The 11,484-nt window shown below is 60.3% G+C and overlaps 4 protein-coding genes and 1 non-coding gene across 5 annotated transcripts; all 5 read left to right on the forward strand.

The window, feature by feature from the left end:
- Positions 1–1,317: 1,317 nt before the first annotated feature.
- Positions 1,318–1,710, forward strand: LDBPK_240570 (hypothetical protein, conserved; the record flags this gene model as incomplete). Its single annotated transcript, XM_003861099.1, has 1 exon — positions 1,318–1,710. The coding sequence occupies one exon, from the start codon at positions 1,318–1,320 to the stop codon at positions 1,708–1,710; it is 393 nt and encodes a 130-aa protein (XP_003861147.1).
- Positions 1,711–2,536: 826 nt separating this feature from the next.
- LDBPK_240580 (hypothetical protein, conserved) lies at positions 2,537–2,815 on the forward strand (the record flags this gene model as incomplete). Its single annotated transcript, XM_003861100.1, has 1 exon — positions 2,537–2,815. The coding sequence occupies one exon, from the start codon at positions 2,537–2,539 to the stop codon at positions 2,813–2,815; it is 279 nt and encodes a 92-aa protein (XP_003861148.1).
- Positions 2,816–4,029: 1,214 nt separating this feature from the next.
- Positions 4,030–5,118, forward strand: LDBPK_240590 (hypothetical predicted transmembrane protein; the record flags this gene model as incomplete). Its single annotated transcript, XM_003861101.1, has 1 exon — positions 4,030–5,118. The coding sequence occupies one exon, from the start codon at positions 4,030–4,032 to the stop codon at positions 5,116–5,118; it is 1,089 nt and encodes a 362-aa protein (XP_003861149.1).
- A 918-nt stretch (positions 5,119–6,036) lies between these two features.
- On the forward strand, positions 6,037–8,100 carry LDBPK_240600 (hypothetical protein, unknown function; the record flags this gene model as incomplete). The annotated part of the gene is made up of 1 exon (XM_003861102.1): positions 6,037–8,100. One exon carries the CDS (start codon positions 6,037–6,039, stop codon positions 8,098–8,100), a length of 2,064 nt encoding a protein of 687 aa, XP_003861150.1.
- Positions 8,101–11,298: 3,198 nt separating this feature from the next.
- LDBPK_24tRNA1 lies at positions 11,299–11,370 on the forward strand. The gene has a single exon. It is a non-coding gene; the product is annotated as a tRNA-Pro (tRNA).
- Positions 11,371–11,484: the final 114 nt, after the last annotated feature.

Genomic DNA, 11,484 nt, shown 5'->3' on the forward strand with positions numbered 1-11,484 from the left:
TGCGGCAGCGGCGTGGACGAGGGGCTGCGCCATCTGGAGGCGCAGGAGTCTCTGCCGCGCATCCTCGTTCTGGCGCCGTGCTGCTTTAGCAAATGCTCGCTGGACACCTACATCGACCCTGACTTTGTGTCCGCGCTGCTGGGGCTGGGCAGTGCTGCAGCCTTCTGCCATCTAACGCGCTTGACAGACTGGAATGTGTCCGTGCACCAGCGATTGCAGGGTGTCGCTCTGTCGGGGAGAGGCCCCTCAGCATCGGTCTCGAAGAAGTCCGTGCGTTACTTTGTCTCCTGTCCAGAGGGCATAGCCGCCTCCGTCGAAGCCGTCGTGAGCCAAGGACGCGTACAGTGGCTTCAGCGTCACGGGTACATCGTGCGACTAGTGGAGTACGTTCCCGACTGCGTGACACCAAAGAATCGCTGTATGGTGGCATACCGTACGTGACGTACGGGCTCGGCCGTTTCCTCGTATCCTAACAAGTGAGCCTGTGGTAGAGAGTGCGCGCAAGCTGTCTGTGCTGCCTTACCTGCACGCATAACAACGACGATAGAGATCGAACATTTCTCTGTAGCTGATGCGTGCTGCTGCCGCCGTTGCTGCCCACTGTTCATCCCACGCATCTCTGCCTGAACTTCAGCCAGGCCGCTACAAGCATCGTCTACTTACCCCGACGACGAAATGAGACCTGCCTGCACCTTCGCTGCGTCGCTTCGGGTGGTCGGTGAGCCAATCTCTCTTGCTCGCTTATCCTCTGCCGCGGCTCTCGTCAGGCCATTGAATGCGTCAGGAAGACACGCTGGCAAGTGCGACTCTCCCCCCCCCACACACACACGTGCATGCCTCGTCCAAGCACTCTGGTGTAATGGTAGACGCCGCGGCAAGCCGTCGCATGCATGCAAGCGGCTGCGTCATGTCCTCTTGTTGGGTGCCCCCTTCTTTCCTTTCCTCCTGAGCATCCGCCAACACCACAACTGCCCTGTGTGGCACGGTCTTCCCGTACATCATCTCTGGGCAACGAATCAAACTGGGCATCTCCACCTCCTCTCATATGTGTATGCATCTCTGTGTGTGTGTGTGTGTGCATGTCCACAATGCACTTGGCCGTTCACTTGATCCCCTTTCACACATCTGCAGACCATCTCTCTTGCCTTCCCTACCGGCATCACCTCCTTCACGTGCCAGACCCTCCCCATTCAGCGCGCCGTCGTCACATAGGGACCTCTTACTCCTCTCGAGCTTCTTGATGACAGCTGCGCTGCCGCTTGTTACCCGCCGTCACCACCACCACCACACTTTTCATCGTCTCTTGCCTTCTTCGCCATGTCGACCGACCTCGAGTGCGGGTCTGAGGCGCTGGGCCGTTACACGTGCAAGGATGCCCCACGCCCAAGTGTGTGCTGCACCAACGGCTGCTGCGCCACCTCTCCTTACGACCTGGACATGTACGCGGGGCTGCCGCTGTGGCTGCGCATTGTCGTGGCAATCTTGGCTGGTTTCGCAATGGTGCTCATTTTCGCTTTTTGCCTCTATCGCGATCGCCGCGCCCTGCGTGCGTACACACTACTCAAGCAAGAGGAGGCGGAAGAGCGACGACGGCAGCGGCCATCGGAAGAGCTTCACGAGGTGCATCCCATCGGGCCGCAGAACAGCGGGGGTGAAACCTTGCATATACCCGATACACAGAGTCGCCCATCTCTCCGCCTCGCCGGATAAGCAAAGGCATCGAGTGCGATGATGACGTGCTCATAGACGATCTTGCATGGCGCACGTGCATCTGTGTGTGTGTGTGTGTATCCGTCTCTCTCTCTGCTATTCTTCTGCTTCCTCACGCATCGCTAATCCTGCCCCCTCCCCTCAGGCCATACAGCCTTCCAGACATACATGTATATATGTCTGCTCTCCCTCTGTGTGTGTATATGTGTGGAATGAGCCATCGCCTCGTCAGTCGTCTGTCCTTCCTTCCCTCCAAGGCTCTGCTTCCTCGTTCATGCACGGTGTCGTCGTGGTGCCTTCTACGTACGCATCTCCCACGCTCTCTCTCCTCTCCGCATTCACTCTTCCCACCTCCACTAGCTCGAGCGACGGGTATCATCTTTATTCCCACTCTCACTAGTCCGAAGGGCCCGTCCGTGGCAGCACCCCCCCCCCCACAAATAAACGCGCGCGTATGACCCCTCCTCCTCCGTCGTTCCTTTCTCACACACACCTCTTCCTTGGGACACATACGGGCGCGTAGAGCGAGAGCGAGAGCGAGAGAGAGAGAGACCGGGCCCAAGTACTGTCTTTCCCGTCCTCATTTTGTTGGGTTAGTTGTCTGTCCGTGCGGAGTGCCCAAGCCCCCCTCCCCTACTAGACCATCGTTAGATAGTGGGGGAGGAGGCTCATAGAGACAGGCAGACAGACAGACACGCGCACTGTCGCAAATGTACAAGCACAGACTCATTTTGCGATCTTTCTTATCACCACCACGACAACCCCGCCCCCCGCCCCCCGCCCACCTCAACTCTCTGATGTGACCGGCGTCTGCCTTTGCACTGCCATGGACATTGATATGTTTCTGCTCTTCGAGACCGTGACGGCCGGCATCTTCGGCGTCGTGCTCGTCACGATCATCGGGATGAGCATCTTAGCCTGCGTGCAGCGCGGGCAGCGGATGAAAGAGCGAAGGCAGCAGTGCGAGGACTTAGCAGCCAGTACTAGAGAAAAGCAGCAGCATCTCCAGTGGCTCGCTGGGATCAACAACCTCAGTGATAATCCAGATCTCTTTGACGATGGTGCCTCCAACAGCTCCTGGTCTTCCCGCAAATCACGATGGTGAGCCCTCCTCACCTTCCTTTGCCTCCTCACTTCCTGTACGGTCTCCTCCCTATAATAGTGATAGCCTTTGTTGTCTTGCCACAGTAGATGTGCGCTGCTGATCTGTGTGTGTGTGTGTGTCCTTGTCTGCACGCTTTCGTCGTGGGCATTTTTTGTTAGCCAGATGGAGAGGAGGGGAGAGGGGGCTGGGACACACATCCCTACGCACACATGCACGCCAACTCACTCAGAATCGCCAGATGAGGTAGACATGCACACACATACATGCACACACTTCCTCCCTACTGTCCCTACCACCACTATCGGCTTCGTTATCTGTAATCCACCATCCTCATCACTCAGCGCCACTGTGGACTCAACATCTCCGCTTGGCAGCCGCCTCTTTTTCTCTCTCCTTCACTCCTCCCTCTCACTCACGTGTTCGTGCCAAGCCCACCCAGAGACACCCCGACACACATGCGCTTGCACTCTTGTTGCTGTCATTGTCGTATCGCGCTCTATCCCCCTCTCTCTGTCTACGCCTCGCTTCGTATTGAGGGTTGGTGCTTTCCCCTTCCTTGCCGGCCTCTGTGTGTGTGTGTGTGTGTGTTCGTGTCGTAGCACTCTCATCTCTCTCCTCTGTCCCTCGTCTCCGCGTCAATCGCCGCGTTCTTCATCTTCCTCACTTCGTGTGCCGACACGGGCCCTCTCCATCACGGCTTCATCTCAGGCACCGCCGCAGTCCCCCCCCCTTCACACTGCCAACCGGCATCTGTGCTCCCTCGCCATCTCGTCTGCCTTTGCGTGTTTGTGTGCGCGTGCTTTGGAGAACGCAGGGCAAGCGGTGGGGAAGTCAGAGCGTCAGCCATGAGGGAAACGATGAAGCACATCGTGCGGGCACCTGTCTCTGTGGGTTACTTTTCGTTTCGCCGCTCTCACCCCCTCTCCTTCCTCTCACACCCTGTGTGACGGGTCTCGTGCCTCCACCACCACCCCCATCAACCGCACATTCACAGGCACGCGTGTCGCACACGTACTCTTGTTCTCCATCTCCAATACCCTCCGCCTCCATCCTCCCCTCTCACACTCTGGCTTCTCGCAGTTGGAGGCTCGAAGTGAAGCGGGTGCGAGCACCGTCAGCCGCAGGGGGAGGGGGCAGAGACACCGCCTCCAAGGCGCCATCACCCTTGTCGATATTTGGGAGCTGGCCACGTGGCTGCACTGTTGGCTCTGACGATGGATAAGGCGAACCACGCCCAACACGGCCGGGCGCCAGGCAAGCAGAGCCGCTCTATTTTTGTGTTCGGCGTTGCTATCATGATCGTCATCCTCTTCTTCATCGGCCACATGCTCACCATACGCCCTATCACCAGCATAGAGGATGATATACTCATCAGCGCCTACACGCGTGCGCAGTTGGCAATGCGCGAGGAGTGGGTCGATGCAGACACCCGACTCGCCGAGCGTCCGAACCTCATCGTGCGGAACCGGGCTCAGCTCCTGGGACTTTATCGCCTCCGCGTGTTTGTTGTCGCCACGGAGGCGGAGGTACCCAATGTAACCCGTGTGCTCAACTCCTTGAGAAGCTGTAATTACTCGCAGCGTGTGTTTCCCATCGACATCGCCGTGCACGTGCTGGGCAACGCGTCCGCTATGTCGTTTGTGCCCTGGCCTCAGGGTCGCCTCGACTTCTACGCGCACCGCCTGTACGACAATGTCAGCCCGTCTGTGCCGATGATGATGGCGGATGTGTGGAAACCGCAGTCGGATTTTGAGCTTGGGATGCTGTTGACAGCCTCGGCGCAAGTGTCTCCGTACTGGTTCCAGTGGGTGATGAGCGCGCTGCGTCACTACGCCCCGACCTCGACAGAGACCTCCATTGAGCTTGCCACTGACAAGGACTCCGGGGCTAGGCGGGGACGGCTGCTCAGCCCACTGTCAACTACACTGAGCGGTTTGGCGCTGGGCATGCCCGTCGCCGGGACAACGGTCAACGCAGTGTCCACCTTCTTCGCCCCTCACCCGAGCACCACGTCCATCTTCACAGCTTCCTTTTGGAAAGCTATGGTGGCGCGGGCAGGGCCTGGCACCGACGTCTACGCCGCTCCGGAAAGCTGGCAGGCCTTCCTCAGCACCTCCACGAGGGTGCCTGGCCACGGCGAACACCGGTTTCTGTACCCTCCACTCGACAAGTTAGGGGCGCTGGCCTGCGAGGAGACCACAACGTGCGCTATACGCGCGCTGAATCCGTCAGAAGTGGCGGAGCTGGTGAACGTCCCGGCGTCGGTGGATAAAGTGCCGCGGTTGCAAGAGCAGGGAACTTAACGCGGAGTCCGTGCATATGTTTTGCGGTTCGGGATTACCCTCTCCCTCTGCTGTTCACTCACTCATTGGGTCGCCCCTCATATCCTTGCAGCTGTTCTCCCCCCAGTGGGGTGCTTCCCAATGGATGCCGTCCTCACGTGTTGGCGAAGAAGGAGGCTTGGCGCCGCGTGGTGGTCGGCAGAACTCTCGCCCGCTCCCCTCCTCCGTCCATACTCCTCTCTTGTCCTTGCTCTTGGCCACCACCTCTACCTTGCTATCATCGCCGTTGCGACTCTCTGACGCTCTCCTCTCTCCACGCGCTCAGAACCCTCTGCGATCCCTCTCTCTCTGAAAGAAACAGCAAGCGCGAAAGCCTAGAAAAGACAGACAGACAGGGAGAAAGAGAGACACAGGGAGCGCCGCACATGTTTCCGTGCGCTTCTCCGCCTTCCCTCATCCCGCGCGTCGCTTCCTTCTGCAACATGATTTCAGACTGTGTGTGTGTGTGTGTGTGTCACACATGCAAACTACGCTGACAAGCTGCCCGCGAGGTTCCCTCTCACTCTGACAGCCCCATATGGCCATTTTCTCCTCTCCACTCTCCCCTTGGCATGGCCCCCCTCTCCTCTCTCTAGGCTCTCTCGCCGTCACCTCCGCATAACCGACACCTGAACCCTTTTTCCTCGCGATCCTTCCAAGACTGATTGTGAAAAGTCACGCACACAAGTACTTCGCACTACATAGACGCAACCACCGAAACACCCGTATAGCCGAGATACAGCGGCAAAGAGGGCGTCATCGTAGCTGCATCGCAGTATTGCAAATCGCATCTGGCACGCACCGGCTTGCAGCGTTCCTCCCCAACCTCCTTCTGCCATCCACGCCCTTCTCACCTCCCTCCCCTTGAACCAACTAACGGGTGCGTGCCTGACGTCAACGATGTCTACCAGCGCAGCCCAGGCTCTCGAAAAACTCGTGCCAGGCCGGTTGTTGCAGCTTGCAGACAGCGGCACGCCGACTATCGTAACCCCGCTCGGCAACGAGGGCAGCCTCAACGCGTCGATCCACGCATACAAGGGTAAGGGCTACCTGCCCTACTTCACGCACGCGGTAAAGGCCGCGCAGCGGGCTCTCGTCAATGAGCTCCGCGCCGCGGGCGTCGAAGTGCCGAATGGCGCTGAGGCGTCTCACCTGGAGGGCGTACGCGGCGTGCACTGCCGTGATGAGGCCAGCTGCAGCCATATAATACATGACGAGCACATCACAGCGACCCTGGACGATGAGGACACCGACGATACACGCATGATTGTTGCCTGCGACCCTATTCAGACACAGCTACGGGACGACTGCGTCGAGTGCTTCCCTCGCGTGAACAAGGTGAGTGGGTGGGAGGAACTGGTGGTGCGGGTGCACCTCTTTTACCCCAACACCGCCCCGTGCATGAGCGTGCAGGACAGGCGCGCGCGCCTCGTCACACAGAAGCACTTCGTGCCAAAGAACGCGCGCACATTGCAGGGCTACCACGTCTTCCACTACGCCAAGCGCGGCAGCTCCGTGCGGACGCCGCACTGCGAGTCCATGTTTCCCTACACGCCCAAGGCCACGGAGAGCAAAGGCTTCACGCGGGAGAGCAAGTGCACCGCCATTACAGTGGAGTCGGTGTTCGTGCGCGACCCGGTGCGCCAGCAGCGCCCTTTCTATGCTGAAGACGCGGAGCAGGTGCGCGTGTACTTCTCCTACCTGCGTGTGGGCGCCTTCGTCACGGACGATGAGCTGGTGGAGCACTTCCCGCTGGAGTCGATGGACGCGGCCGCCATGCCGGCATTCACCGACGACCGCGACGTGGAGAAGTACCATGTGCTGGTGCGTCTGTACCTGCTGGCGCACGACCAGGGCTGGACGGCGACGCAGCCGCACGGCTGCCCGCACCCGCTCGGCGGTCGCGTGGGCCTGCCGGTGCTGTTCCGAACCTGCGCAACGGAGGTGATCGCGCCGGACGCGTGCTGCCGCGACTCGCAGCTGCTGCTGCGGCAGAGCCTGCTTCCGGACGTGGAGATGCAGGTCACGCGCTTCTGCTTCCGCCGCATCGTGAGCGAGGTGCTGCGGCAGCGCGTCGTGGCAGCGGCTGCGGACACCCCCGAGCGCTACGTTCCCGTCGTCTGCTACATGCCGCACGGTGACCGCGTGCCTGTCTTCACGGACAAGCAGGTCGGCGTGCTGGCGCGCCTGTACCCGCACCTCGGCATCCGCAGGCCCACCAGCCGCTGCGAGTGGGCGCACCTCAGCCGCACGCTCTACCAGCACGGCATTTCGTTGTTTGACATTCTCGCCGCCGTCGGTGTCCCGCTTCGCGACGCCCATGGCGCCGTCATCGACACCGACGCCTACGTGCCCTACACCGCGGACATGGCCGACGACTACTTCCTCGTCATTGCCAACCGCCCGCTGCGCGACTACACTTGCGTCACGAACCAGCGCTGGCTGTGCGAGCAGTTGCTGCTGCCCGGCCACCGCCCGCACATCAACGCGCGCGCCTTTGCGGCGTGGGTGCGCTACTGGAACGCGATGGTGCAGCTGAAGCACGAACTGGAGAAGCAGGCGAACTTGGACACAGTCAGCGCGCACCTGGGGCTTCGGCTGCCGGCCGGAAAGACGGGGCAGCGTGCGGCGTGTCTAGTGAACGGCTTCGTGACGGATGCCAAAGGCGGCTTGATCTTCCCAGAGCTGGGCGGCCGGCGCTTCCGCGACAGGGAACACGTCGGTGCGCTGCTGCCCGGGGCGCCGGTGCTGTACAGTTTTTGGGTGGATGGAAAGCTGCAATTTACGTATGTGCGGACGCCAATGCACTTTGTTCGAGGGCTGCCGCCGAAGCAGGCGAATGGGCAGCGGCCAGCGCAGAGCGTGATAGCGGCCGGCGGCGCCCCTGCTAATCGCGGTGATGCCACACAGAGAGGAGAAAAAGTTGGAGATGAACGAAGAGCTAACGTGGCGATTCATGCTTGAGCCTATAGTACACCCAACAGCAGGAGACGTAAGATCGCTGCGTTCGCCACCACCACCATCCCCACCACCCCTACACGAGGAGGTCCGCGTGCACGGCGACGCGATGAGTCCAGTGCATGACCTCGGCCGCCGCGGCGGGCCCACCGGAGTGTGTGGCAACAGTCGTTGTGGCACCATCAGGTGCAGCAGGGTCCTGCGCACGGGTGAAATGGATGTGGCACGACAGCGAACCCCCACGAGAGTCGACAGCAGCAGCGTGAAAGAGGACAAGAAAGCTCGATACGCAGCCGTTTTAGCCAGCTTCCTGGATCACCGCCTCACCAGGTGCGCACGAGGCAACCTTGGAAAGGAGGTGAAGGTACTTTTAAAGTCGTTCTCCGCAAATCCTCCCCGCCATCCAGCAGCCTGCTTTACTGTTTTTTTTTTGTTATTCTACGAATCGTTCCTCCCCGCCCTCTCTGACTGTTGCGGCTCCACGGGATACCGGCGGTGGCAAACACACGTGCTCGTCCACACCTCTTCCGCGCCTCTTCCACGGCCATCGTCGGAGAGGCACGCAGACGCTGAGGTGCCTCAGAACTGCAGTCAACTATATGGCACGACTGTTCGGAGTAGCAGCAGGGAAAGTAGCGAGAGAAACCCTCTATAGAGGTGCGGTGCTAGAAGCGGAGACGCACAGGAAGTGGAAGACCGGTGCCACCGTCGCCCCCGCATGATGTCACGGCAGTGGTGCAAGGTTGATGCGGTCTTCCTTCTTTCGCTAGAGGGCACATGTGGACAAGCTCTAGCACATGCAAGTCCAAGGATGGTTGCGGGCCGTCATTCACTTCCTTGCCGCGCTTATCAAGGGCCCGGATGCGGCAACTTCGACGGTACCGAAAGTGAGATTGGATTGTGGCTTCAGTGAGCTGATGGAGGTGTAGAGGCGGACGTTTCGCTTCCCGCTTGTGTACACGGCTACTGTGTGGTGCCGGTTCACAGCGAAGCAGCCTCAGGTACACATTACCCGCAACCTTTGGTCGGGGCCACGTCTTGCCCCTGGGCGCCCCTGTATTGCCACGATGGGGTCAGTTCTAGCCGGACGAAAACGATCAGCTCTGCGAACACGCAGAGCGCGTTTCCGCCCTCGTCGTCCTTCTTTGTCGTCGTGCTCTGCGACACGGCTGCGTGTGATGCGAGTTAGGAAGCGGTTCCCATCGATGTGTCTCTCTTTCTCTCTCCATTTCGCTGGGATTGCCGACCAAGAGGTGTTGCGCCTTACATGACTTTTTTCTTTGGTCATCCGCGGTGCAATCGGGCAGGGGGGGGGGGCAATGCATGATTCGCCCTTGTTCGCGGCAAGGAGGAGGTGGAAGGGCCGTTAGACTTGCTTACAGGTGTCCCCGGGAAGTCGAATTCAGCGAACTGCTGCACTACTGATAGGAGACGTTTATCCTCCAGATCTGAAAGCGCTGGCTTACACTGCTTGAGAGGTGAAGGTCGAATTACGCAGCAGAGGCACTAACGGTCCGAAGATCCTGGCAGCCCTCTCCGCGCCGAGGGGCAGCACCATCCGCGAGAACCCTCAAAGAGCTCTGAAGGCAGGGCTGCCCGTCGGGTGGCCGGTAGAGGGACAAGACAATGAGGTGCTCACAGGGGTGGAAGCTTGCCACGCGGGAAGACGACACGCCACGGAGCTGCCCTTTCCTCTGCCAGAGTGCACGCCAATGCAGCTGTGTTGCACGTGCAGTTGACTGACCACGCTCACGGACGACCTGACCGGAGGAGGGCTGTACCGCCAAGTCAGCACTGCGGAGAGAAGCGACTGCTGCATACCCCTGCACACGCGACATCGCTGGCCAGCCGGTATCCCCGCATGGGGGTCGACTCGCCGCAAGGCACGGCAGCGTACTTTTGGCTTCGCCTCCGTCCGTCATCGTGGGGGCCGGACGTACGCAAGACCTTCTCGAGGATCGCAGCACAGCGGTTTCTGACCTTCGTCAGGTGCATGGCGCAGCAACGCCTCGGCGCTGACTGCGGGGGCTTCTCATGTTGATCTATGTATTCGCAGACGCATCAGATGAAGCGGTAAGGCGGCCCCCAAGACCGCACCCATGCCGCTTGCGCCCCGGTCTTCCACAGGGACACAGCGAAAGGCGGTCTGGGGAGGCGAGGCTTCCGTGCACGGCTACGTGGGCTCTTCCGTAACTGCAAAACCAAACAGACGCCTCCACAAAGGGCAGGGGGCCATCTCCCCCCCCCCTTTCCTTATCACGGGCGGCGGGCTTGACGCTGAGGAGAACGTCCCGCTCGAGGCATCCGGGGCAACTCATGGCTGAGCGTCTCGAGGAGGAGGTGGACGAACGGACTTGCGTGACAATGAAACACGCAGCCTAATATTGAAAGCCCTCGATCAGCACACACCAAACAGGAATGCTTAAGATGGTCCTGCATCGGAGGTGCATGGGGGTACATATCCCACTGACAGTCGGTGCGCTCAGCAAGCGAAAGCAACGCATGCGCATCACCGCAAGCGACCCAGCTGCGCTTCTCGGCCCTCTTTCTCCAGCGTGCATCGGTTCAGGGCAGAGGTGGCCGAAGGTGCGGCGGCCAGGCCCCACGACGAGCCTGGCATCCTGCACCGAGTAGATGGCAGGCAGCTACCGAAGAGACTTGGAGTCACCAGGCACGTCATGGGCACCGGGGAGGAAGTGTACAACACACCCAGCACACCACAGAGGCGCTGTGTCACAGCACCGTCAACCGAAACAGCAACAGAAGCCACCCTCATGGCACGACGCACCGACTACAAACTCTTGGCCCGAGCAGCGGATCCACAAGTCAGGCGAACATATCGGGCGGCCTTCAGTTCTTGGAGGAGGACGAGGTGCCTGCTCTATACAGGAGAGGGCAGTCGTCGACGTGAGTACGTCTGTCCGAAGCACCGGCAGGTGCACAAGCGAAAGTCCGCGACGGTGTCCCAAGTAGCATGGGACAAGGTCTTGGTGCATACCCGGAAGCGGCGCATTTGGGCACTGGAGGACCCGTCCACGATGCCACGAGATCTCGAGGCTCTTGAGCTGGCCGCCGCAGTGATGTGGCTAGTCCACAGGGAAGCCGAGGAGAGACTGGAAGAGCTTGCAGCAGGACCACAGCGGTACGCCAAGTGGAAAATGGTCGCCTTCCGTTGACTTCAATCCCGTGATGTTCAGGTACCGCGGCCGCTTAGTCTAGTGGTATGATTCCCGCTTCGGGTGCGGGAGGTCAGGGGTTCAATTCCCCTAGCGGCCCATCTTTTCTCCGTCGGCGGCAGAGAAACCGCCGCGCATCATCCCGGCCCGCCTATATCGCGAGGCGCGTGGCCCGATTCGGCAGCGGACGGTTCGTCCGAGACGACCAGGATGT

Source organism: Leishmania donovani, chromosome 24 (genome assembly GCF_000227135.1).
Source record: "Leishmania donovani BPK282A1 complete genome, chromosome 24".
Taxonomy (NCBI): domain Eukaryota; phylum Euglenozoa; class Kinetoplastea; order Trypanosomatida; family Trypanosomatidae; genus Leishmania; species Leishmania donovani.